Source organism: Anneissia japonica, unplaced genomic scaffold (genome assembly GCF_011630105.1).
Source record: "Anneissia japonica isolate Jap-2015-1 unplaced genomic scaffold, ASM1163010v1 scaffold287840_len1291095_cov163, whole genome shotgun sequence".
In the NCBI taxonomy this organism is placed as follows: Eukaryota; Metazoa; Echinodermata; class Crinoidea; order Comatulida; family Comatulidae; genus Anneissia; species Anneissia japonica.
The window spans coordinates 1,258,818-1,286,680 of NW_022728493.1; the positions used below are offsets into that span (position 1 = coordinate 1,258,818).

Below are 27,863 nucleotides of genomic sequence, written 5' to 3' on the forward strand. Positions count from 1 at the left end.
ATTGAACAAAAATGTTTATCTTAATAATAGCCTAACAATTATTATGATTTTGACTATTTAATTTTATTTTCCCATTTTAGTCGGCAGGCCGGTTGGTACGAGCTATATATGAGATTGTGCTACATAGAGGCTGGGCCCAGCTGGCTGACAAGACACTAGCTCTTGCCAAGATGGTTGACAAAAGAATGTAAGTGAATACAAAACTGTTTGCTGCCCTCTATATATTATCTTTTGCTTTTAAAATTGGCCTTCATTTAAAACCAGACACTGTTTCCTAATTGAATAGCCTCCAGATTCTAGCTTCTTATAAATGTTCTAATTTCCATCACAGGTGGCAGTCAATGATTCCTCTCCGTCAATTTAAAAAGATTCCGGATGAAGTTGTGAAAAAGATTGAGAAGAAGAACTTCCCGTGGGAAAGATTCTATGATCTCGGACCAAACGAAATTGGGGAGCTGATACGCATGCCAAAGATGAGCAAAACGATCCACAAGTTTGTTCACCAGTTTCCAAAGCTTGACTTGTCCTCACACATTCAGCCAATTACGCGTTCCACTCTGCGTGTCGAGTTGACCATCACGCCAGATTTCCAGTGGGATGACAAAGTGCACGGCAACTCGGAAGCATTCTGGATATTTGTGGAAGATGTTGATAGTGAAATCATTCTTCATCACGAATACTTCCTACTGAAAAGGTAACATTGGCTTTGTCAACCATAATTCATTTCGATACCACAAAATTCCTTAATGCTTGTTGAAATGTTTATAATTCTGTGGTTATCTGCTATAAAGTATTAAACTTCCATTAGAATAATATAATAACCAAAAAATAAATAAGATAGACATTTATAAAAATGCAATTTCAAAATTAAAGCTCATATTTCAGCAAAACATGTATAGTATTACATTCAAATACTAATTAATAACATAAAGCATAAAATAATGTAGTTTTGTATTGAATCATATAGAATTTAAAACTGATGAAAGAAATCCATTGACTATATATAATATGAATGATAAATATAATATGGGTATAAAGAACAGAATTTGCTATAATGGCCAAAGTTCAAAGTCAGTGATGTGAAATGATGAAGGTCACTTTGACATCAGAGTTTTATATCACTTGAGAAATTTGATCTTGTATTACATAATGTTTTGACAAGACGTCTACTTCCTCCTGATATTAAACTGCAAACTATCATTTCATTGGTTGGTTGTGTAATAAAAGGAGGAACAGTAACCAAGCAACAAAAGAGCAGACCTCAGGACGTACCTTATCTTGAGACCTGTACTCAGTTCACTTGACAAATCTTAAAATCAGTGTCTCAATGATCTATTCCTGTAGTTAAGAACACAATGGCTACTGAATGGGTCAGTGGAAAATTGTTGTTGTATAATATCATTAGGCTTTAATTAATGTAGAGGTGAGATTGGCACTGGTGCACTGTAAAAATGACCACCAGAATTATTCTAGTAGCTATTTGGTTAGCCCATGTTTGATGAATTCTGTATTCTGTATTCAATTATTCCTGTATAATATATGATTTTTTATGGTAATTTGAAGCTTTTTAAAATTATACTTATGTATGATTTTTGCAGTAAATTCGCAAAAGATGAGCACATTATCAAGTTCTTTGTACCAGTCTTTGAGCCGTTACCCCCGCAGTACTTCATTCGAGTTGTATCTGATAGATGGATAGGTAAGTCTTCATTTTTTTCATTCATTTTGAAGTTAACTTTTAATATTTAGATAATATTACAAATAATATGAAACTATACTATATTATGATTCAAATACTAATATTTTGTTTTACATGATGTTCTATTAATTTAGAATTAGTTATATGAAGAAATATTCTTGAATGTTTAAGTTAACTTTTAATATTTAGATAATATTACAAATAATATGAAACTATACTATGTTATGATTTAAATACTAATATTTTGTTTTACATGATGTTCTGTTAATTTAGAATTAGTTATATGAAGAAATATTCTTGAATGTTTAAGTTAACTTTTAATATTTAGATAATATTCCAAATAATATGAAACTATACTTTTTTAAGATTTAAATACTAATATTGTGTTTTACATGATGTTCTATTATTTTAGAATTAGTTATATGAAGAAATATTCTTGAATGTTTAATTTGGTTTGATTAATGTATAATACATATTGTAATTATTTTTATTTTATTTGTTGTTATAATTATTAGTATTATTCCTTAGCATTACTATAAATGTCAGTGTAAAGCCATCAATTAAAGATGAGATCTAAAATATATTATTATATTTACCACAGATCACTTTTAAACTCAAAATGTTTCAAAATTACTGATTTTACGTAACCAAACAAATATAAAGTAAATTGTATTAATACAATTTAATCCCAGCTTATCTACAGCTCATAAACAGCAGCAGCAGCTTAAAATTTATCGATGGTGCTGATGTGATGCTATTTTAAACAGAATTGAAATTACAAATAATATAATTTGCATTTTTTTACTCAGGCTCCGAGACCCAGCTTCCGGTGTCATTCCGTCACCTGATCCTACCGGAGAAGAACCCTCCTCCCACAGAGTTGTTGGATCTGCAAGCCTTGCCGGTCTCGGCTTTGAGGAATGCTTCATTTGAGACCTTGTACTCTAGCAAGTTTAGTGTCTTCAATCCAATTCAAACCCAAGGTAAACAAACTGTGTTGTCATGTAATATTGATAACTATCACAATGAGCCTTTTGGTACCTTCTAAGAAAAAGAGGCTCCCAGTGATAGCGTGTGTCTATGTCCTATACTGCCTTACTATATCATGTTTACTAATAAGGTATCCACATAAGATTCGTATCAGGAAATTTTTTATGACTTTTGTACAGTAACAAGGTACTTACGATGACACATGACCCATCATGCACCGCCGCCGGATTTATCATTTCTGCCATCTTTAATTGCCAGATCATAACATAGTTTCTTGGAACCCGAGGGGGCATAGACACAAAAATTAATAGGTAGATGACATTATAGGCTTTGTTTTGTTCTTTGAATCCAAGTCTGTAAAATAACAAACAGAGTAAGATCATTCAGATGTCTGGAAATTGCCTCTAAAAATATACAGCTACTAAATTTTATGTTGGTTTTTCTATCAATTTTGAAAATACAAGAGTGCCTAAAAATGATACTACTCTATGTAAATAAACTCAGAACCTTTGCTATTTTGAAATATACAACACTTAACCAAAAATATGACTTGATACATATATTTTCAGGAAGGTATCAAATTGAAATTGTTTTACATAACTCATTCAGAAGATATTTTGTGTAAAAATTATAATATAATACCTGAAATTTAGTAACATTTCAAATTAATGTTTTTTGTTTAAAGCCAGCAAGTATAACATTATTATAAACTCAGGATCTAGCCTTTACAATGAACTCTATAATGGATTAAAACAATCATGTATAATAATATGCCCTCTTTTGACAGCCACCTTGAAAAATGGCAAAGAGTTGTTTTTAAATGTTTTTCTAATGTTTTCTTGGTAGTGTTTAATGCTGTGTACAATGGTGATGAAAATGTGTTTGTTGGTGCTCCAACCGGTAGCGGAAAGACCATCATTGGAGAGTGCGCCATCTTGAGGATGTTGATGCAGAACCCTGACAGCAGGTGTGTGTATGTTACACCCATGGATGAGCTGGCAGAACAGGTAAGATTATGGATGTCTTGATGCACAGAAACTTTGATGCAATTTAGTATTGCCTATGTATATGGGTTTAATATCTGTGGCTATATAAAAATGCTATATAGATATATAAGCTATTAATATCATAACTGTAAGCACAAAGATCCATGGTTTTTGAAAAAGTTATTTATAATAATTATGATAAATGTGGGATAACACTACACTTTTTTATATTTCTGTAGAAATTTGGTTTCTTGCATCTTCTTGATGTTTTTTCGTAATAGCATAATTTTGAAAAAAAAAAAAATTGCTCTTATATATCTATCTACAGTCTAGGATACTTTATTTTGAATCATTGTTTTGGTAAATTTTGATTTACAAAGTTAATGACTCCCCTTGTCGGAATTACGCTATTATGAAAAAAACATCAATAAGATGCTAGAAAGCTGAATTGGACTTAAACTTCTACAGAATAATTATGATATTTTTAAGCACAATATCCACCAGACATTTCTAAAAAACTCCTGCCATCAGCAATTTATGCTTTTAAAGGGGAAAAAAATATGAATTATGAAATAATTTTTTTTTTTTGGCCATTTTGCAAAGCTACCACATATATATTATCATTATCACCTTTTACTTTTTAATTAGTATTTTGATCCATCATTGAGTTCCTTTGCTTTATACTTTCAGGTCCACCAGGAATGGCATGCAAAGTTCCAGATGTTGTTGGGAAAGAAAGTGGTTCTGCTGACAGGGGAGACCAGCACTGATTTAAAGCTTCTTGCCAAGGGCAACATAATCATCAGCACCCCAGAGAAATGGGACGTGTTGTCCAGACGATGGAAACAGAGGAAAAATGTTCAGAATGTGAACTTGTTTATTGTTGACGAACTACAGTTAACTGGTGGCGATAATGGGGTAAGATGTATTTTTGGTGTACATGGTTTGTTCCTTTAACCTTATTAGTCTCTGGCAAATACATGATACTTGCATGTTTTTGCTACTGTATTATCAGTTATACCCCATTCAGACTAGCATCGCATTGCGATCGGTTGTAGCAATTGCGACACCCAATCGCACCCAATCGCAAAGTAAAATTGTGTGTGAAATCTCACCAGTAGTAGGCGATATGTAATCGACATTGCAATTGTTACCCGTTGCGATTGGGTGCTACAATCTTTATTACCCCCGATTACCACGGAATCCGATCACAATGAATCACAACGAGTTCCACAGGCACTGTTTGGCTGAGGTCAGTCAACATAGGCCTAGCCACCGGAGGCCTGGCCCTAGAATGTAATGTTTGTGTTGGTCTGAATGTGTTCGTTGATTGCAATAGGGAGTAATCAGTTTTTGGATTACCACCAATTACATCGCAACCAAGTGTAGTCTGAATAGGGTATTAGTCTTTCAGAAGTCAGCTGACAATGGAAATCACTATGGCCAACAGATCTCCCAGATCAGATCTCCAACTTGGGACTTCTGAATAATAATTTTAGTCATATACACCACATAATGTAATACAATTGCCTCTTTGTGCTTTACTAGAACAAAAATGAAACAGAACCATAAAATTTCCTGACACTAACAATAAAAACATATTTAAGCCCTACAAAGCCCCTAAAATTAGACATACCTATAGTACATTGTTACAATTATTAATTATTAATATCGTTTGGTTTTGATTAATTTCGCAGCCTGTTCTTGAAGTTATTTGCTCCAGAATGCGTTATATCTCATCTCAAATAGAGCGTAACATCCGAATTGTTGCCCTCAGTTCATCGCTTGCCAATGCTAAAGACGTTGCTCAGTGGCTCGGCTGCAATGCCAACAATACTTTCAACTTTCACCCCAATGTGCGACCCACACCTTTGGAACTACACATACAGGGATTCAACATCACTCACACAGCATCTCGGCTCATCGCGATGGTGAAACCGACATACAATGCTATCATCAAGCATTCGCTGAATAAACCGATAATCGTGTTTGTGCCATCCCGCAAACAAACGCGTCTTACTGCAGTGGACCTGCTCACCTACGCTTCTGCTGATGATGCTGAAGAGAGTCGATTCCTGCATGTTCCAAAAGAAGATCTCAGTGGCCACCTCAGTAAAGTAACTGATGAAGTGAGTTAAATTATGTGTGATTTACTTAAAAGCAGGGTGTTAAATATAACGTAATGTAATGTAGTTGAATTAAGTAACGCTTTATGCCAAAGTCTCAAAAGTGTTCGAGGTCTGGACTAGCTCATACATTAAATTGCTTCTCCTGTAAGTGTCTGAGCTACCCGGTAAACTGGTACCAGCTACTTTCGTCCGCAATTGGGAATGTATGGAACAGTACACCGGAGTAACCCCTTACCCGTCTCAAAAGATGTACTGGGGTTTTAAAGTGCACATGGGCCAAATTTGTGTATACTGGACTTACAGTTTTTATGTCTAGTAAGGCTTGTTAAACCACCAGAACATAGGCAAGCCATGTCGTTTGAAACAGCACTGGTATTATGGCTTTATGTTGCAGTGCCTCTGCTTTAACCGCTCGGCCATTTGACTCGCCAAAGACCTGATGGTCTATCACATTCCTTCAGTGTGCCACCATTAAATTCTGATATTTTATAATTTGTTTTAATAACTTGTTTGACCATTCCAATTTATTTTCTGGCAGACGTTAAAAGAAATGTTAGAAAATGGTATTGCCTACATCCACGAGGGCTTAACTGAGATGGAGAAGAAGGTTGTTGAACAGCTGTTCACAGCCGGTGCCATTCAGCTCGTTGTTGCTGCAAGGAACATGGCCTGGGGAATGACTATGTCTGCTCATCTAGTCGTTGTAATGGACACACAATACTACAATGGAAAAATTCATGCGTAAGTTGGGATTTATGTATTTTTCTAAAAGAACTTAAGTACAAGAAAAATTTTTGATGCATTTTTCATGAATAGAATATCTAGCTGGCTGTTAGCTTTGTTAGCACCCAGCTTGTAATCAACACTTTTTTAAGTTCTCATTTTATTTATTCTCATCTGACCGAGGTACCACAACATGGAAATATTTGTTGTGATCCTCTATAAATTATGAGAATAAGTGAGTTGAATTTTTTTATTAGGAAAAAAGAAAATCCTGAATTTGTTGACGGATGGAAAACATGTTAACCACAGTAAGAGAAGACAGTGTTGGTGTAACTCCAATTTATAAAAGAAATTATTTTATTCTTTCAGTTATGTGGATTATCCAATAACCGATGTTCTACAAATGGTAGGCCGGGCTAACAGACCAGATGTGGAAAACGAAAGTAAGTCATAATAACTTATGTAGATAACAAATTAATCGCCCTCAAACTGGTTCCCTAGACATAAAATATTCATATTTACAAACACAATGTTATAGTACTTGAAAACAACAATATAAAAAGAATGTGCTGTAGGTCTGTAATTTAGATTGTGGAAAAATGTTGATATACTTATAATAATTGATTGATCTTTGTAACTATTTTGGATGTTTAAATAGCATATTGTACCGCTTTAAAAGGCAGTTTTAAAAACTGAATGAATATATGCCATGTTTTTTTAGTTTAATTTTGTGTTATTTATTATTTCAGTTGGAAAATGTGTGATCTTATGTCAGGGATCAAAGAAGGACTTCTACAAGAAGTTTTTGTACGAACCTTTACCAGTAGAAGTAAGCATTGCAAAAACATTTATCAATAGTTGCCTCATTAATAATGATGATAATGATTTTAATATTAATAGTAGTAAAAATAATGTAAATATAATTAATAATGTGAATGACGACTTATAATGACAACAATAATATTAATAGTATGGTGATACTTTTAAAGCGCTGACCTTGCGGAAGACGTGGTTTTATTAGGGTGCGCTTTGTGACCAAAAGGAAAAGGCGCAATATAAATGCTCGTGCTGCTACCAGTACCAGTAATGATGATGGTAATAATGATGACAGTAATAACAATAATGATAATTATTATGGTAATATTAATAAAATATATAGTAATACTATTTATGTATTCTGTTTGACTTAAAAATAACTCCTATTTCTAATTGAGACTTGCCTGCCATTGCTAAAAATAGAAATAAGCTGTTATCTTACCGTAGTAATGGAAGAAGTGTAATTGCATGTATACACTGAACTCATTTACATTAAATGTTTGCTACAAGGTAGTGCAAAATTTTAATTTGAATAAAAAATAAATTTAAATTGTAAATGATTTTAATAAGTTTTTTATTTTACCACTTTTAAATTAAGTCTCATCTCGACCACTGTCTTCATGACCACTTCAATGCAGAGGTTGTTACCAAGACGATTGAGAACAAGCAGGATGCTGTGGACTATTTGACCTGGACCTTTATCTACAGGCGGATGACACAGAACCCCAATTACTACAATCTCCAAGGTAACCAAATATTATTTTTAGAATAAAGCATTTTTTTTTCATCTATTAAATAATATATTTTTTTAATTTTTTCTGGTTATGATATTTTTATACCAACTTAACCCAGTAATCAAAGAGAGTATGCCAACTGTAACTGTAATTAATGTAAGGAAGTATTCCAACTTGACTAAGTAATCTAAAAGGGTGTACCAACTAGACTTAGTAATCTAACGAAGGTTACCAACTTCTTATAGCTGGTATACAGACGAATGGTTGTCATGTCATGTTTTTGGGGGTTTTTTTTCAAATCTCAAAATGTATTTAAAAATCGTGAGTAATGAATGATTATCTTTGATGTAGGTGTAACCCATCGTCATCTCTCTGACCACATGTCTGAGTTGGTAGAGAACATGTTACATAACCTAGAGCAGTCCAAGTGTATCAGCATTGAGGAGGAAATGGATATAAGCCCATTGAACCTTGGCATGATCGCAGCCTACTACTACATCAACTACACAACTATTGGTAGGTAGACTTGCAGAGAAGCTTTTTACATTATGTGTTATATGTTTGCAACCTTATTGTTATTAACATTTTATTATTTACAATCCAACAGTAAACTATTTATAATTTAATATATTTAAGAAACTCAATATTATAGCATACTGATCATGAGTTTGTTCTCCTTGGCCTTTGTATGTGCAATTTTAATTTATTTGTATTTGCTTTTATTATTTTTCTAATGTGTTTTTAACTGTTCTGTTTTTTTTTAGTGGACTCTTTTTTTATGTCTTGAATCTTAATTTGTTATATTGATGTTTTTTTAAATATTGCCTGTTAATAATTGTGACCTGCTACCACGAAATGGCTGTAAACTCGTACCTAGTCAAAAATTAGATTTTGCTATAGTCTTATAGAACACATTACGAGATTTAAAATGGTGATTAAACCATTTCAATCGGAAATCTAGAAGCAATTCTACGGCCATTTGAATAATTACTAACTTCCAGAAATAAAAATTTGAAGTTTTGAGAAAAAGGCTAATGAAATTAACCATACTTAAATTTGAAGGATATTGCAAGTGTATACCAATAATATACCTTAGCAACTAGTACTTCTTGTAGGCCTACCAAAACCAAATTTTGCACAGACGTTGTGCAAAGGTAGAGGAACAAGTACTAAATATTTCAAAGTCATACCCCCGGGGGAGGGGAATGGCAGCCATTTTAAAATGACGTCATATTATAACTATACAAAATGGATATTATTGTCTCATGTGGTTTTTTGAACTATAGCTGTCCTCTTAGAAAACCCTAGAATGATATTTACAACCAAGGAATATGAGGAAATACTTGTAGATGTTGAGAATGGGGGTAGGGGATGTGACAGTGTGTGACTGGGGGTGGGGTGAGGGTAACAGTGCGTGTTGCAGTTGGGCAGTGGATAAGATGTGAGAATTTCAGTAGCAATCAGGAAGTTGAACTACCACTTTCATGTCTCAGCATGCCAAATTTCAAAGTCATACCCCGGGGAAGGGGAGATGGAGGTCATTTTGAAATGACGTCATATTTTAATCAAGCAATAGTAATTATTTACGCATGTGGTTTCTTTAAACTATTGCTGCCTTCTTGGAACCTGGAGTGATTACAACCAATAATATAAGGAGATAGCTGTGTGTTTAATGTGGGAATAGTGTGGTGGGGGAGGGGAAGTGTGAAGCTTTTCCTGGCGGTTGGGTGGGGGGGGGGTAAGATGTGCAAAATAGAGTAGCAGTCAAGCGGTTGAACTATTACTTTTAAGTTAGCAAGCCAATTCTATTATAAGAGTGTCATAGGCAGAGAATGAACATTTGGCGTGGCGCAGCCGAAATTGACCTAGGCAAGCCAATAAAGTTTTGGAAATTTTGCCAACAGACGATCGGGCCCAATATTCAATTTGCCTAAAGACAATCGGGCCCACGAGACGATCGAGCCCAGGACGATCGGGCCCATTTTCAGGACGAACATGCCCATATTCAAAAGGACAAGGCTATACGCACAGCATAGATATACAATAGTAAATGTGTTTTAATATCAAATCGTCAAATAATGCGTCCACACTGTGCAAAGAATCACGAACAAAAGACCGCAAAATTGATTCTTTTTAAAAAACGAGCTTTTTAAATCATGTATACACAGCCGCTGTACGTATAGCCAGTCCCTATTCAAAATTGGGCCCGATCGTCTCGGCTTGATCGTCTTGTGGGCCCGATCGTCTGTCCTCCATCATGATGATCGTCGCTAAAATCGTCCTTCTCTTTTTGGCTCCGACGTCGTTCCTTCTTCAAAATATTTGTCACTTAGCCTACAAAATCATCGACAGTGAGATTCAAACATTTTGCCCTATTTAAGGCAAATGCAAATCTCCTTTCTGTTTCATTATCTCAAACTTTATTTCGATTCGAAGCCATGACGGTACATGCTGCTTGCAATACTACTTCCACGTTCGCTTGATGTAAACAACGTAATGTGACCAATCAGGGTGGGTCTCTCAATCAGGTGATCAGTCTCAGCCAATCACGTTCAATATTTTATGGCCTTAGAAACCAATGTTTACATTACAGAGGCTGTTTTCTATTGGATAAAACAAGCTCAAATTCACCTTATTAGCAAAGATTGACCAATCAGAGTATTTTATATATTTCTATTAATGATTTTAACACGATTTAGGTCACAGTTCAGGCTTGCATAGCGAAATATGGCGCATAGAAGAGCGGTCTGTTTTGATCGATTTTGCTCGCGTTTACTGCCAGTTTTCATCCAGTTTCTATGGAGTGTCCTCAAAAAATGGCATTATTTTGTGCTTTATAGTAGGAATATTAGGTCCAAACTTAGTAAATAGTGAAATCAAAGGTATTACTTTATTATTCTACCAAAAACTCATTTTCCAAAAAATACACGTATTTCGACCTATTCCAGCTTAATAGGCATTTTTCTCATTACACGACGGTGCGACTTTACAGCCCAACCGTCGTAGCAGGTCACAATTTTAATGTACTGTATATTTCAATAATTCTGTAAATGCAATTCTTTCAGCTTTTGCTGCTTATTGTATATTTATGTTTTATACCGAAATAAATAAATAAATAAAAAAAAAAATTAGGCATACTAAGTATTCAGTGCAGTGTGGGAAAAAATACATGTCTTTTGGTTTTTTCATCACAATTTGTGGTTGTAATAGTTGTACTATTATACAGTTTTATCCATTTTTTTTACATTTGGTGACTAAAGTGGCTAATATTTAAATGTTATTTGTATATTTCAGAATTGTTTAGTATGTCACTTAACAATAAGACTAAGATCAGAGGACTGATAGAGATCATCTCAGAAGCTGCTGAGTACGACAGGATACCCATCCGGCATCATGAAGACTCGGTGCTTCGTCAGGTACATAGTTGCCTTATTCTTTAAATTCATCTTCATTATTTCATTTCCACCATCTTAACTATCAATGTCTGTATGTTGTACTTATCCTCATGTTTTGTATATATATATGTCAGGTGCACCCAGTTACGCTATAAGCTTCACAGATATAATATTTATCCCCAGTTTCTGTACTGTCAAGTGGATGAGATAATCTGATCATAGTATTAAACTAATTATCCTGATCCTAATTAATTTTCATTATCTCATATAAATTAATACTTTGTTTATTCTATTTTACCCATACAGTTAGCGCAGAAGGTCATTAACAAGATACCCAATGCCAAGTACAATAACCCGCATATCAAGACCAACCTGCTGCTACAGGCCCATTTGTCTAGAATGCAGCTGTCAGCCGAGCTACAGTCAGACACAGAGGATATACTAGGAAAAGTAAGTGATACTCTTTAATACTCTTCCCTAGTATAGTTAGCTTAGAAAAAGAGCGTGTTTTTTGAATGGAGGCTATTGTTTTAGTAAATGATTTTTAGTTTTTAATGTCAGTTAATTGTATTTCCTTTATTATATTTATTACAGGTTATTCTGATATAATTTTTAATTTTTGGTGTAAACATTTCCTCTTTTTCTTTGCCTTGAATAGGCCCTTCGTTTGATCCAAGCTTGTGTGGATGTACTGAGTAGCAACGGCTGGCTATCGCCAGCCCTGGCCGCCATGGAGCTTGCGCAGATGGTAACTCAAGCAATGTGGAACAAAGATTCCTATCTGAAGCAACTGCCACACTTCAATGCTGACTTGGTGAAGCGCTGCACTGAACATGTAAGTACCATATCTAGTGACATGGAGTGCATGCTACTCTTATGTGCGCCTTCACATGGATGCAATGTAGCAGGGGATACATGCTATGCATTGTAGCAGAGGATGTATGCTATGCAATTTTGCAGGGGATGCATGCTATACAATGTAGCAGAGAATGCATGCTATGCAATTTTGAAGGGGGTGTTTGTAATGTAGCAGAGGATGTATGCATTGTAGCAGGGGATGTATGCATTGTAACAGGGGTGCATGCTGTGCAATGTAGAAGGGAGTGCATGCTATGCAATGTAGCAGGGGATGCATGCTATACAATATAGCAGGGAATGTATGCATGCAATATAGCAGGGGTTGGGGTAAGTGCTATGCAATGTAGCAGGGATGCATGCTATACAATATAGCAGGGAATGTATGCATGCAATATAATATAGCAGGGGTTGGGGTAAGTGCTATGCAATGTAGCAGGGATGCATGCTATACAATATAGCAGGGAATGTATGCATGCAATATAGCAGGGGTTGGGGTAAGTGCTATTCAATGTAGCAGGGGATTCTTGCTCATTATTTCTTATCATGCATCCTGTATCCTGTGTAATATTTTGTCTTGTTTGAATCTAGTATAAGTCACGATTGCTTTTGAGCATATTAAGTATGTTATGTAAATTATCTGTATATGTTTGATTAAATATTTCTGTCTTATTCCTTTAAGAATATTGAAAGCATCTTTGACATTATGGAGATGGAGAATGATGAGCGTAATGAGCTGCTTCGCTTGTCTGACGCCCAGATGGCCGATGTGGCCAGATTCTGTAACCGTTACCCCAACATAGAACTGACGTATGATGTCCAAGATAAAAACAACTTAGAGAGGTAGGCATATGTCTCATTGTGGCTTGTAGAATATAATTTTGATGGAGGTATAATTTGATGATGACTTATAATTTTAATTTTGATTCTGACTTATATAACAATGAAGATGACTGTTGAATTTTTTCTTTATTATACTTTAAATTTATTAAAATTTGTTTTGTAGTTCACTGCTTATGTGTAAATATTTCGTTTTTATTCTGTCAGTGGTTCACCAGTTGTTGTCATGGTTACACTTGAGCGAGAGGATGAGATCACAGGCCCTGTGATTGCTCCATTCTTCCCCCAGGTAAGCATATAATTATGTTGCTTATTCATTCCCACAGCAAGACATGTCTGACTGTAGGTGCAGTTTATTGCTTGGGAATACAAGAATAATAGACTAAAAAATGCTCTGCCTAAAATCCGATATTTTTGTTTGTTTAACTATGACTTAAGCCTAGAGATAATTGTCATTTATCGCTCACCCCAAACATATATTTTTTCTGCTAAAGTGGTAAAACCAGAGCTAAAATGTATAGTTAACGAATAAAATATATTAATTAAACCTCTTACTTTCAAACCATCATACACATATTTTTGGGCTAGTCTGGCTTGGACCCAATGTTTTTTGTTGGGATTATCAAATTTTTAGAGCCTCATTTGGAATGAACGCCACAATCAAATGAATGCCCTGATGTTCTCCTGCCCCCAAAGTGACTAAACAAATCTGATGGAAGCAACATCATTCTCAACACATTCTATTAATGTTCTACTCCAGTAGAATTGCACTTTTTTGTAACCTGGTTGGGATGAATACTGTACAGTTATGATCACGCAATAACACATTTTGACAGCAATAAAATTCATTTAATACTTATGTATCATGTATTGTATACTATGTTGTACCATTATGAATAAATGTACCTTGAACTTGTAGTTTCACATTTACAGTTAAATTAAGGGAGATTTGTCTGAGTATATACATATCCATTTAACACCAAAACAATAAATATGGTACATGCGATGCCTTGGGACAGAAAGGTTTTCTCCTTAGGGATGTTTTTACAGAAAAATATTGACAGGTATCTTAAGTATCTCATTCATATACTTTCAACATCATATCACAAATGAGTGATTAACATTACCAAAATTATCAAATTGTATAAATTTTTAAGGAGTTTTAATTTTTCTCTCTGTAGAAACGTGAAGAAGGCTGGTGGGTTGTGATCGGAGACACCAAATCAAACAGTCTTATCTCCATCAAACGATTGACCTTACAACAGAAGGCCAAGGTCAAGCTGGACTTCGTGGCGCCCTCTACTGGATCACACACATACACTATCTATTTCATGAGTGACGCTTACATGGGATGCGATCAAGAGTATAAATTCACAGTGGATGTCAGGGAACCAGTTAGTGGCAGTGATAGCGATGACAGCTCTGAAGAGGATTAAGTACAAGAATTGACGGATCTTTTGGATTGAGATTAAAGTATTGGATTCAACATTTCAATAATTGTAAATTTTTACTGTAATTATAAGCATGATTTTCATTTTCAAAGCTAATAAAGGCCTTGCATATCATGATTTGCTTTTTAATCCAAAATTAATATTAAAATGGCTCATTGTGAAATTGATTTAATAACACACTTTACTTCATTTTGTTTATTCATTTGTATTCGCTACAGAATCATAATAACAAGTGCCGGGAACTGAGGAAACATAAGCCAATAAGATGGCCTCGCAACATACAGTAAACTACTTATTAAAAATTAATCACAAATAAAACATACCATTCTTTAGCACGAACCATGTATTATAGACTCAATGTGAATTTGTTTACAGCCAATCAATAATAGAGTTCCTAGGATGTTTACATCAATCAATCATTCATGCAAAACAAACAATGCAAAAATGGTGAGCTTGCAGATTCCCTGAGTTACTTTATAAATGTAGACAAGTTTACAAACTACAAAATAATTGAAGCAATGTCTACCATAATTACAAGTTATTTAAATTTCTTAAATGCTGTTTTCTAAAATGCATTCTCTAAACTTTATTTTGAATTTAGTAGAGGCTAACTGAAATTTCCAAATATTAAGTCCATTAAAATATGTTTATGTGGACTCATTCAATAAGAGGTTATATGATGTTGCTTGTGATCATGTTTGGTTATTTGAAAAATTCTTGAACGTGAAACATGTGTTAGTCTGGATTTTAAAGTTGCTTTTATTAAAATCAAATAATAGATATTTTTTTCTATAAAAATGTCAGTGTAGGAGCTAATATGTTTTGCAAGTTTTACATACAGTTTATTTTTGTTGTACTGTAGACTGATTCTAATAGAAAGATTAGTGCAGGCCAAAAACTTGCAAAAACAGCTACATTCTATATAGTTTAATGATTGAAGGTTAAACAAAATAGTAAATTTGAGACATAGCTTGGTTCAAAGGGTGAGTGGGGGATTGCAGTCGAAGTTCATTTCACAGACAAGGTGCAGCACATACAAAAATTGTCTGTAGACTCAACTGTGCATTCTATTTATACTAATTTAAAATAAAAATATGTATTAGTGTTACTAGTTTACATTGTATTTAATTTCTCTTTTTTATCTGCTGTAATAAGGATTATTTGAGAAAACAAAACCATTAGCATAAAAATATAAAATACTTGAACAATTATACCCTTTTAAAAATTCAGTAAATTTGAATGAAAGAAATAAGCAGTGGCGTAATGGCGAGGCCCAGGGGCAAGAAAGTGTTGGCGGCCATATGCTTCTTAGTAATTGATTATGAATGTCACAAAAGTTTCCAAGGGGCCCCTTACAGTACAATATCAACAATACCGTAGCCTGTTATAGTCCAATAATTTGATTTGTATTCTCTGTGTATTCTAATAGCCCTTCCTTATTTTAGTACAGTATTTACATTTTAGTTTGTATTGGAGCCTGGCTTTGGAATTTTTGAGTCGGAAATTGATATTGTATAAAAGAAGATTGTCATGCAAGTCCACGTAGGACAGTCAGGAGGTATAATTGGACCTAGTGTCAGTGCTCCGTTAGGAGAGTGCTGTGTATTAGCAGGATGGGCCCTTTGGACTGAGGGCCTGGGGCTTCGTTCCCCAAGAGCCCATAGGCATTACACCATTGGAAATAAGAACTAGTACTTTTTCAGTACCATTTTCAATACGAGTGACTAAATATATAAACTATTGAATCCATATTAATGTGAAGAATTCACAGTGTGTATATATGTAGTTGAGCATATTGCAATTAAATAAATACATTTTGATTTGTAGTTTGTGTAATGTATCTTACATTTTAAAAATTTTGCAATTTGTTTTTATACTAATTTTAAGTAAAAAAAAAAAGAGAAATTCATATGGGGAGCCAATAAACCTCATAAGGACAGGTGCTTATCCCCAGTTTCTGTAGGAGACTCCCCGAGATCACCTTATCCTTCTATTACTCTCTAACTACAGTCGAATCTAATGGGACTGGCATAAAAAGTTCGAGTTATACAGATTTTGACTTGCACATTTTCGAAAAAAAAAATTAACATAGAACAATACTATTTGCACTCAATGCCCACAAAATCAAATTTCACGCAAAACCGAATATTTTCTTAAGTCCCAAAGTCATTCCTATTCTTCTTTTAATAAAATACTCTCCGAAAACATGAACTCCCTATTCTAAATCTCGGACGATTTGTCCAATTCAGGACGGTAACACTCACTCGAAAAACCAGACGATAGTTTAATAGATATCTTTTAACGACAAGCATACTAGACGCTTAGCTGTACTCGCATTGCCATGGAGATTATCTGTTGATTAATACGACACACCAGCAAACTTTTTGTTGGTTAACAAAGCAAGTTTCTACTGGTTATTCTTTTCAGTAGACGTCTAATTCAAATTCGTTAGATTCGTCGGTGTAAATTTCAAATGCACCTCATTCATTCATTCTTTGAACTCAATACGCTTTTTAAAACATGTTGCTAATTTAATTACGGAGGAAATTTGTAGAGAATAAAATATAATTTGTTAGGTTTATTTAGATTTGACTCTAAAATATACCATGAGGGTTTCTTATTTGTTTTGTTTTATATATTTGTTTTTAACAATTAAAACATTCTTGATTAATACACCGAGCTTGTTACTGTTCACGCACTATAAAACTTTGGGCGATCTGACGTCATCACAGCCGAAGCACATGTCTGTCTGCAAAACACCCCACGAAAACTAAACAAACAATTTACACAGTAATACATAGGAATGAATTGGGACTGACGCGAATTTTCGACTTAAACAGAGTCGACTTTGGCGGATTCGACTGTGTTAGAAGTGTAGTTGCTTTCACTTGTAATGATGGTTGAACCATTGAAGAATTTCGTGGTTTAAACTCTTTATATTTAACAAAGAAAAATATATTCAAATTTAAAGTCTGAGTGCCATTGCTAACCACATAGGTACAGGTGCCATAATTACAAATGTTGTTATGCAGCCCCCAACCATTTTAGTCCACTCTGTATAAATTCGCACCCACCCACCCAATAAAACTTCTGTATACGGGCCTGTAATGTGTGAGTGATGATTCACCATACCAGATCTGTGGAAGTGGAGATACAGTATAGCTTGCTGATTAAGATACTTGCCTGCCATTTCCAGTGGCGTAGAAAAATAGTTTTCATTGGGGGGGGGGGGATGATTGGCGTGTTAGCCAGTGTCATAACAGGCGCGGGGGGGGGGGAAAACTGCCCCTCCCCCGACGGTTTTTACCGGGCTGACCAAGCCGTCGTACCGGGCTGGGTAATAAGAGAAAAGAAAGAGGAGAGAGGGAGGGAAAGAGAAAGAAGAGGAAAAGAAAAGGAAGAAAAAGCGAAGAGGAAAATAAAGAGACAAGAATAAAAAGGAAGATATCATAATGACCAGACTCACAACATGAACACCCATGTAACCCCTTCTCCACTTCAAAAACTGTCATAACTCCTCTGATCTATGCTGCCCGATGATGTAACCACTGGCGGACAAGGAGAAAATATCTATCTTTGAAAAATCTTCCCCACCCCTTTATAAATGCACTTTCATCCCCTGAAAGTGTCTAAAAACCTCAAATTTCGCGCGCATTTCTTGTTAAAATGGCCCAATTTCCTCTAAAAATTGCACATTTTAGGGAGTTTTGATCAATTCCAACGAAATTAGAATTAAAAACACCGGGGGACAAGGGTAAAATATCCATCTTTGGAAAATCTTTCTCCACCCCTTGACAAATGCATCCTCTAAAATTCTGTCAAAGATAAGTATCCTCACTTGGATATTGACTAAAGGAATATGGGTAAATGGGTTTCTTGTTTACATTCCAATGGATATGTTGCTGGCCAGGTCTCTGTTTGTTAACTCCCAGTGGACATCCTTAGAACAAATTAAGTTAAGTTCATGGAGCTGCTGACAGCTCCCTCTTGGATCATCTGACGGCTCACTCTCGACCATCTGACAGATCATTTCTAATAAGGGAAAATTTTTCCTCTTGCCTCATGTCGATACTGATGGTGATGATATAGCAATGTTTTACTTTTTGAATACCGAAATCTCTCTATTAACATGTAATTGTGTTTGTGGAAAATAAACACCGCACTTTAGTATAGAGTATTTGTTTACGGGCTCCTGTCTCTTATACACATCTTTTCAAGGGTTTGGGGTTACGACTAAAAAATATCTAAACACTATAAGCCTCGTAATCAAACCTCGCTGATAAAGCACGACGTTTTAACCGACCGTTTATGATACGCTAGACGGATCGCTGAACCATTGTATTTAATGATTGTGTTATCGTTCAGTAAGTAGGCCTTCAGTGGACTTTGCCACCTGTTTGCATGAGTGCACACATTTGGTCCGAAGGGTCTTTAGTCCGAAGGCCCGTTGGTCCGTTTGGTCTTTGCAATTATGCTGAGATCTGAAACCTGCCGAGAGCATTTTCTTTTTTTTCAATAAAATATAAATGGAAATAACTATGTTAAATTATTTTCGAAAGACAGGAAATTATTAGTGAAATTCTCCCCACAGTTATTTAAGTATTTTGTCTTCTGCTTTAATAATCGGGAAATTATACTGAAGTTCCATTCACTTGGAATATTTTCAATGTGGAATAATTTGCTAAAAGATACATAACTGAGCTGACAACTCACGACTCTGCAACAAGCAATAAATGTACAGTATATTGTTAGCCAACAGGCCTACCATGGTAGTCACCCAATGTGTTTTCTTTAAATGTTTTGTCCATATTTGAAATACTTCGGACCAACGGAACTTCTGACCAAAGACCCTTCGGACCAACTAACCATTCGACCAAAGCACTTCGTACAAGTGCCCTGACTCCGTTTGAGATCAAAGGGTATTTTTAAATTGTCGATGTCATTCCTCTTCACTATAGGCATCATCAGCACTCCTGCTTATTACAAAGGTAAGAGGTCCCATTTTTAAGACCGTTGTGCTGAAAAATATTTAGATATAGGTATTATCCATGTTGCATTTTTGGCCATTAAAAGAAATGGTCCACCTGTTTTGAAAAAAAACAAAAAACTAAGGAAATAAATCTTGATGGTTTGTTGAAGAGCGATGGGTTCTTAAATTTATTTATTGCCACTTACCGTACTCGCGCGAATAAGCGCCCGGGCGCTTAAAATATGTTTTTTGCACTTTTTGAGGGGCGATTATTCGAACTGGGCGCTTATAAAAACAGTGAAAATTGAGGGGGCGCTTATGGAAATAGATGAAAATCGAGGGGTTCTTATGAGAACTTATTAAATCCAAGAGGCACATTTTGAATAAAAAACGATTAAATAAGGACATCAGGAAACCGCAAAGTACGAATGGTGCTGCGGCGGAAAAGATAATCGTCCAGAGAGCATGGCTTCTCATGACAAGAATGTTGTGAGTACAGTATTACATAACAGCAGAATAGCAGATGAAATTAGTGGTGGTGGTTAGCTTGTTCGCCATCGGTCGATTGAGAATAGCAGGACGGCATGATCATTGAAGGTTTTCTTGAAAACTTAAATGAGAATGTGTTAGAGGTGCAAATTGTCGGAAAAGCAGTAGTAGGACTAGGCTATAGACAAATGAAAGAAGATGAAAGTTGGAAATATACTGTCTGTCCAGGTAGCTCTCATCATTCTGTCAAAGATAAGTATCCTCACTTGGATATTGACTAAAGGAATATGGGTAAATGGGTTTCTTGTTTACATTCCAATGGATATGTTGCTGGCCAGGTCTCTGTTTGTTAACTCCCAGTGGACATCCTTAGAACAAATTAAGTTAAGTTCATGGAGCTGCTGACAGCTCCCTCTTGGATCATCTGACGGCTCACTCTCGACCATCTGACAGATCATTTCTAATAAGGGAAAATTTTTCCTCTTGCCTCATGTCGATACTGATGGTGATGATATAGCAATGTTTTACTTTTTGAATACCGAAATCTCTCTATTAACATGTAATTGTGTTTGTGGAAAATAAACACCGCACTTTAGTATAGAGTATTTGTTTACGGGCTTCGTACTATTTGGCTAAATGGGTGGGGTCATGAATAACTATTCCAATCAATAGATTTTTATTTAACTTTTCGCGTAGCGGTGTACGATCTTGGATCTTCGTACAGTTTAATTTAAGAATGATTTAGTCAAATTTGTTTCAATTAAGCAGCGATTAGTCAAAGCGTCTTATTGACATCACGTTACACCAAAAAATCGTGGCGCAAAAAGTCAAAACCCACACTGTCTCTAAACCCAGCAAAGTGTGGAACGGTATTTGTGCAAAAAGTACTATGGAACATCAATAGTGCAAGAAATAATCTGTTTGTAATAATGAAGGAGATATAATTCGGGAACTAGGATCAAGTCAATATAGATAGGTCTATAGGCCTATTATTTTTTTTTCTTTACAAGTAATTTAATGAATTGAGCATTTTAAGATGATCATATCTTCAGTTTATTATCAATTAGATATCAAAATTATTAATAGCCTCCTCAATATAACGCTATGTTTAGGGATACATTTTAAATTTTACATTCTTTTAAATATGTTTTGAGTATAATATGTTTCATTCCAGTTAAGACTAATGTCCATGTTGAAATTTGTTTCATGAACCAATCTTAAAGATAACAAAATACATTTTAACTTTGTTGTTGGACTCTTCATAAATATTGACTTTTCACTTCAAAAATATTTTCACTTAATTTACAATGTTTTATAAGTCCAACGTTTTCTTGTGAAAATTTAACGTTATTACGTTAGTGGTTAATTTTCATTACGTTAGTGGGTAATGAAGTTTATTACGTTTATCGTCAATATATATATATCACATGGATTCAATCATCACATGGATTCAATATTTAAGATCATCATATACGATATAAAGAGCATCAATAAATGAATGCAAGGTCAAAATATGCATTCAAGATCATCAATATACAAATTCAAGATCATCAATAACGGATTTAATCAAGGTAGAAATTCACTCCAGAATGGCGCACCATTCTACTTTGACGTCTAACCTGGTCACTGACACTGTGGTCCTAGCATATCACAATTTCCGCAGAAACATTACCCTGCATGGGGTTTTAAACTAGCCTTACTCTAGAGTCTATGGCAGTACTAGTGTGTGTATAGAGACCTGACTTTTTTCATAAAAACGACAAAAAAAAAAGGTGGGTGGTCCGGGTGTCCTCCCCGGGAAAATTTCGATTCTTAGATGGCGGGAAATGAGCTTTCCAGACTTCTGAGGTGTCTTTTAATGACTTTTAAGTTCTTCAAAATTCAAGGTTTTCCCCCATTTGAAAACGGTCAGGTAAACTTTCTCATTTTTATTACAGTAAATAGGCCTATTTATGTGTGTATACGTACATAAAAAAATTGAGTTGCTTACGTATTCTTTTTTCCATGAATGAATAACCCCAAAGAGGGGGCCCAGGAAAAAATGATAACTAGATGGCAGGAAATGAGCTTTCTTGACTTCTGAGGTGTCTTTTAATCACTTTTAAGTTCTTTAAATTTTAAGGTTTTCCTCCGCTTGAAAACGGTCAAGTAAACTTCTCATTTTTATTACAGTAAATACTAGTAGCGTAATTAGCATATTAATGCACAATACGCTTAAAATAGATTACAGCGATCTAACTTTGACAAGGATCCTATTAATATCTCTTATGAGGAAACTGCGATGCCGAATTGACTTTTCTTTTATCATTACAATTATTAGGGGATTTACATAGGTCATTGTTACAAAATAGTGTTTTAACTGGACTATTATCGTTTTTATCATTATTTAAAAGGTCTTGTAAATTATTAAATCTATTATTTTGATCGTGGAACACATTACCACACAAGTCCTTCCTGTTATTCTCAGGAGCGGCATCTTCATCTTCGCCGAATCTTTATTTGTTAATGCATAAGTTTTGATGTTGTCTGTGTCCATACTAATTACACGAGCGACATTGAATTGGCCTTCCGTGTAGACACGGTTTCATATGATGATTTGTTTCTCCGCAGAAGTAGCTAAATGCTTTCTTGACTTTGATGTAGGTGTCTGCGATTTGTTTCTCCGCAGAAGTAGCAAAAAGCTTTCTTGACTTTGATGTATTGCTGTGTCGACTCAGGTTGGATGATCGGTGGTAGGTGATTTGGCTTTGATTATGCAGTGAGTGAGTCGCGATAATGTTCAGGTGTTTTGTTCCATATTTGCTAAGGTGTAGACCACTTCTATTTAGTTAGGATAGTTTGGTTACATTCATTGTTCGACATCTTAAATGTCAGGTCATTGTTGACAATCGTGAAGTCCTCTTCAGTCGTAATTTCCTTGAAGTTGTTACTTAGTTTGTCGACTTTCTCTTGAAATTTCCGGTTATCTATCTGTTGGTGGGAAAATTCCTTGAAATGATAAGCTACCGTAGTCATGCATACGATATTCCACATCGAATTCGATGTAGGAAATGGTACCTATGAATGATCAGGCAGCGTTTGCCCAGGCCCTAATCGTTAAAAAAAAAAAGAAGAAAAAAGTCGAGTATAGGACGCCAATTAAATTAGGTATGGCGCGCATTAAGTGCAATAAAGAGTGAATAAACCAAAATTTGGTCCTGAAACCAAGGCTAGATATAACCCAATGAAGAAATGATAAAATTATGATGACAGTCTGGAGTAGGGTGTGGATGGGAGGACGATGTAAAGGGATATAACAGACGTCCTGGACACGATATCTTAAAAGCTAATCAACTGATATGATTGAAACTTTCGTAAAAGTTTAACCAAGTTACAAGAAAGACATTATCAAGTGTTTGTCACGATGCAAATTCGGAGATGCTGGATATTAAGCATTTATTTGACAGGAACTCCGTTCTTTCATGTATGCGCGCTTCCCCATACACTCTTTGCTTCATTGCATTTCTTTTTCCATTCAATTTTACTGCTTCTATTCTATAAAGTTTTTATATGTATTTATATATTTTTTGGGTGAATTAAATATTATTATTAATAACGATAATAAGTATTATTATTATTATTATTATTGTAAATATTATCATCATCACCATAATTATGTTTGTATTTTCAGGTAAGCCTTAACAAAAATGGCCGACAACCAGGTTCGTGTAATTCTCTGGAGCATTCCCCGCACTGTCTCTACTGCCTTTGTAAAATGCATGAGTAATCTTGCTGATGTACAGGTCATAAACGAACCCTATTTGTCCACGTATGTCGTAGGTCCAGATATGAAACATCCATCGCGCGAAGATTTGCAAGAAATATTGAAAATATTCGTGAATAAATCTAAAGAAGTGAAGTTGAAGTACGATGGTGGTTGGGATACAGACAATGCCACCTACAAATTCGTGAAAGAAAGTCTTCTGGAGGCAGAATATCCGGGCAAGAAGGTAGTTTTCGTCAAAGACATGTCGTATGCCGTCACCTGGAAACTCCACATGTTGCCTCAAGGATATCGACATGCATTTTTGATTCGACATCCTGCAAAAGTATTTTCATCTTGGAAGAAAATGTATAACACATTTACTCCTGATAACGAAGTTATTATTGAGAATGATGGCGTTTTTATCCCCAAAAAATACGCATTTGGTGAAAGTTTACAACTTTACGAGCATCTTATCAAAACAGGAATTGATCCTGACCCATTTATCATAGATACTGATGATCTTCTGGAAAATCCTGAATTGATTTTAAAGCAGTTTTGTGAACGCACACGTATTCAGTATACAGATAAATTATTGAAATGGAATGCTGGAGACGGTATTATACAGGAATGGAAGGCATCGAATGTGTTTGTACAAGGAAACGAACTATTCGGTTTTTATAAAAATGCATTCGATAGTCAGCATTTCTACAAGCCTACTCCAGTACCTGGTCGATCTGAGTTACCAGACGATGTCAACGCCTGTGTTGACGGTGCACTGCCGTATTACGAAAAGATGTACACTCTCCGACTGCGGGCTGAAAAGATCAATGAATAGAAAGTTTTATTTCATGTAATAGTGTGAATGTGGACAGAGTTCAATCCCTTTTAATTAGAAGGTATGAAGCCAAAACCAACGACAATTACTATGCGTTCCGCAACCTTTGAGCTCCGGCGACAAATGCAAATGACAATGCATATGCGTTTTTGGAGCCATGTCCCAAATCCAGATCAGCGACCTTTAGCCCACCACTCAAATTCAACATGAAACTGTTTAATGCCTTCCGCAAACTTTTACCTCACAATTAAAATCCAAGAGATATTGCCTCCTGTGTTCCACAACCTCCAGGACCCAAATAACAAAAAGGAGTTTTTTGCAACCTTACACAAACACACATTTATTACATAATTCTCATTATCGTCATTTCGTGTCTAAAATATTCTTGACAATATGTTGTACAAGCTAAATATGATCCTTCATTCAGGCAAAAGGCATGAATCACCTACGTTGCAACAGATATGTTACCATCCCTGATGCTACTATAAAAGATCGGGGTGTCTAAAATTTGCTGACATAACCGTATTGGTTATCGTTTTTGTAAGCTTGCGAAAACACTCTAATGGACATCACGTTCCGCATCCGACGACATAAATCGTAATATCAGTTATGACTCCTTTTCGCTTCATTGTTGTTTATCGTCCTCCCTCTGACTCATTGGTTAAATTTTTTGATGAATTTTTTTAGTGTCTTGACAATTGTTCGGGTTGTAACTTTGTTGTCATGGGGGATTTCAACATTCATGTTGACAGGACGCATTACCCACGTCCACGGCGTTTCCTATAATATCTCTATGACTATAATCTTTTTCAGCATGTTTCTGAACCCACCCACCAACTAGGCTATATCTTAGATCTAGTGATGACTCGTACCCCTACGGTTTCTGATCTGGTCGTTTTGCAGCATCTTTTCAGTGATCATGCACTCATTAATTTTGAAGTTATTTCTTACAAACCTCCAATTGCTGGTCATCGAGTTTTTAAACTAAGGGATATAAAATCAATTGACAATGATAAATTTAGGACATCTCTTGTTGAGTCATTCCGACGGTCGATTTTCTACCCCAGTCTAATTCGCATCAACTTGTTGGTTCGTTCTCTACGACCCTTCGTTGTGTTTTAGATCTCGACGCTCCTCTTAAATCGTGTAAAACCCTCGACAGAAAATATAAATGTTGGTACACTGAAGGTATTCGTAAACAGAAACATATTTGTCGCAAGCTTGAGCGCCGATGGCGTAGGACAGGATTCCCCAATGTCAAGAAATTGTTCTCTGAGGCCCAAGTAACTCTTGGAGCACAACTTCAATCTGCTAAGTCACTGTGATTTGCATCTAGAATTGAGGACTGCCATGGCGATCAACGTAAATTATTCAACATTGCTAGTAGTCTGATTAAACCCAGTACACCTAATTACCTCCTCCCACTCCAGTTTTCAACAACTCGCTGATCGGTCTTTTCGGACTTGTTCTTCTCAAAAGTTCATAACATTCATGCTAGTTTTGATACGGGTGATCCGGAACTTACTTTTTGCAAAGATTATACTGTTCATCTGTTTTTGAGCATTTCACTGCGATCGATGAAAAATCTCTTACTGAGCTTATGCATCTTCATCTAAATCCACTTGTTCAGTTGATGCCCTTTTCTACTCCATTATTAAAGAAGTTTCTCCCGAACTTATTCCCGGTATTCTTCACATAATCTATCTGTCATTATCTACTGGAATTTTCCTTCATCAGTTTAAGTCAGCTGTTATCATTCCTATCATTAAAAACCACAAACTTGATCGAAACTCTTTAACTAGTTACCGGCCCATCTCTAATTTGTCGTTCGTCTCTGAAGAAATGTGATCTCAGAATATTTGACTGAGAATAAATAAATTGAACAGCTTCAGTCAGCTTACAGGCATACTCATAGCGTTGAAACAGCTCTTTTGAAAATCCATGATGACATTGTCATCGCAATTGACGATCGCAAGTCTGTCGCACTTGCCCTTCTTGACCTTTCCGCTGCTTTTGACACAGTTGATCATTATAACTCATCAGTTTGGGTTTATAAGCAATGGTCTTTGTTGGTTTTCAACCTATCTTTCTTCACGGTCTCAGTCTGTTTGCATCCATGATACTATGTCACCGATCAAATAATTTCCTTATGAAGTTCCTCAAGGTTCGGTCTTAGGACCTTTACTTTTTACTTTATACATTCTTTGGTTGCCAAGATCATCCGTAATAATGGAGTTCAATTTCATCTACATGCTGATAATATTCTGCTGTATCTTCCTTTTGATTTTAATTATGGATCACAAATTGCTATAAATAGAATTGAGCATGACAGTTTTTGAAATTAAACGATGGTTGTTTCTGAACAAACTTCAACTGAATGAAAACAAAACTGAATACATAGTATTCCATTCCAGATTTCGTCACCCTAAGCCCACTTTTCCACCCATTACCATTGGGACAACGGTCCTTGTGCCTTCTAAATCTGTTAGGAACCTTGGTGTAGCTTTATGTAACTAACCTTGAACATTTTAATTGTATATTTCGGGATTGTGATATCAACACAGAAAGCTACAGATTGCTTCAACAGATTCACAAAAGAAATGGTCACTTTCAAAGCTACTCCAATCTGTAGTTTCCATCATGTTTTTCAAATCTTCTTTTGCATCATCACTCCATTTCCTTTTAACTTGTTTTACCGCCTTCATAGATTTAATCTTTTGCACATAATTAGGCGTCAGTAAAACATTGTTATGGTTTGAACGACCCAACTGAGGGCACATTTTCGCTTGATATTTGAAATGGGAGTTCCCGTAACATTTATCGGGTATTGCTTAATTTCTGGTGGGCTTGTCCACATATTGTGTAAAAGATGATACTAGACTGCGACTTAAATCACATTGGTTCAGGTGTATAACTCAATCCACATTTTTTTAATTTATGCAAATATGCTTAAAGGTCCACAATTCCTCACCCTTACACTACTTGTAAACTGTAGTTTCACCATTCACGACCATTCATATTCCATGGATGCTATACGTATCTCTATCGATAGGTCCAGGTCTTGTCATTACACAAAAATAAATCTTCCATTTTTTGGGGTTTTAAAAATACATACAAAAGCAGATATATATCTGTCTCTTATACACATCTAGATGTGTATAAGAGACAGCCTCAAAACAAACTGTTTACATAACCCTATAAAGGCTT

The 27,863-nt window shown here is 35.4% G+C and overlaps 2 protein-coding genes across 2 annotated transcripts in view; both read left to right on the top strand.

Moving 5' to 3' along the window:
• The window catches only part of LOC117114132 (U5 small nuclear ribonucleoprotein 200 kDa helicase-like), a 36,300-nt gene extending 19,856 nt beyond the window's left edge, over nt 1–16,444 (top strand). The window contains exons 23-40 of the mRNA XM_033257683.1: nt 81–187; nt 332–694; nt 1,599–1,699; nt 2,509–2,682; nt 3,536–3,696; nt 4,366–4,593; nt 5,373–5,804; nt 6,343–6,545; nt 6,897–6,970; nt 7,277–7,356; nt 7,942–8,089; nt 8,429–8,593; nt 11,372–11,493; nt 11,779–11,922; nt 12,131–12,307; nt 13,010–13,170; nt 13,375–13,456; nt 14,349–16,444. Coding sequence (XP_033113574.1) covers nt 81–187; nt 332–694; nt 1,599–1,699; nt 2,509–2,682; nt 3,536–3,696; nt 4,366–4,593; nt 5,373–5,804; nt 6,343–6,545; nt 6,897–6,970; nt 7,277–7,356; nt 7,942–8,089; nt 8,429–8,593; nt 11,372–11,493; nt 11,779–11,922; nt 12,131–12,307; nt 13,010–13,170; nt 13,375–13,456; nt 14,349–14,603 — 3,177 coding nt within the window. The 3' untranslated portion in view covers nt 14,604–16,444. The remainder of the gene's footprint in view (nt 1–80; nt 188–331; nt 695–1,598; nt 1,700–2,508; nt 2,683–3,535; nt 3,697–4,365; nt 4,594–5,372; nt 5,805–6,342; nt 6,546–6,896; nt 6,971–7,276; nt 7,357–7,941; nt 8,090–8,428; nt 8,594–11,371; nt 11,494–11,778; nt 11,923–12,130; nt 12,308–13,009; nt 13,171–13,374; nt 13,457–14,348) is intronic.
• A 2,607-nt stretch (nt 16,445–19,051) lies between these two features.
• LOC117114129 (branched-chain-amino-acid aminotransferase-like protein 1) lies at nt 19,052–27,774 on the top strand. The gene is made up of 2 exons (XM_033257677.1): nt 19,052–19,606; nt 23,747–27,774. The coding sequence occupies exon 2, from the start codon at nt 23,763–23,765 to the stop codon at nt 24,654–24,656; it is 894 nt and encodes a 297-aa protein (XP_033113568.1). The 5' UTR covers nt 19,052–19,606; nt 23,747–23,762; the 3' UTR covers nt 24,657–27,774.
• Nucleotides 27,775–27,863: the final 89 nt, after the last annotated feature.

Excerpts from the sequence above, each read along its gene's own strand:
- LOC117114129 (XM_033257677.1), top strand. The coding sequence starts at position 23,763 with ATGGCCGACAACCAGGTTCGTGTAATTCTCTGGAGCATTCCCCGCACT.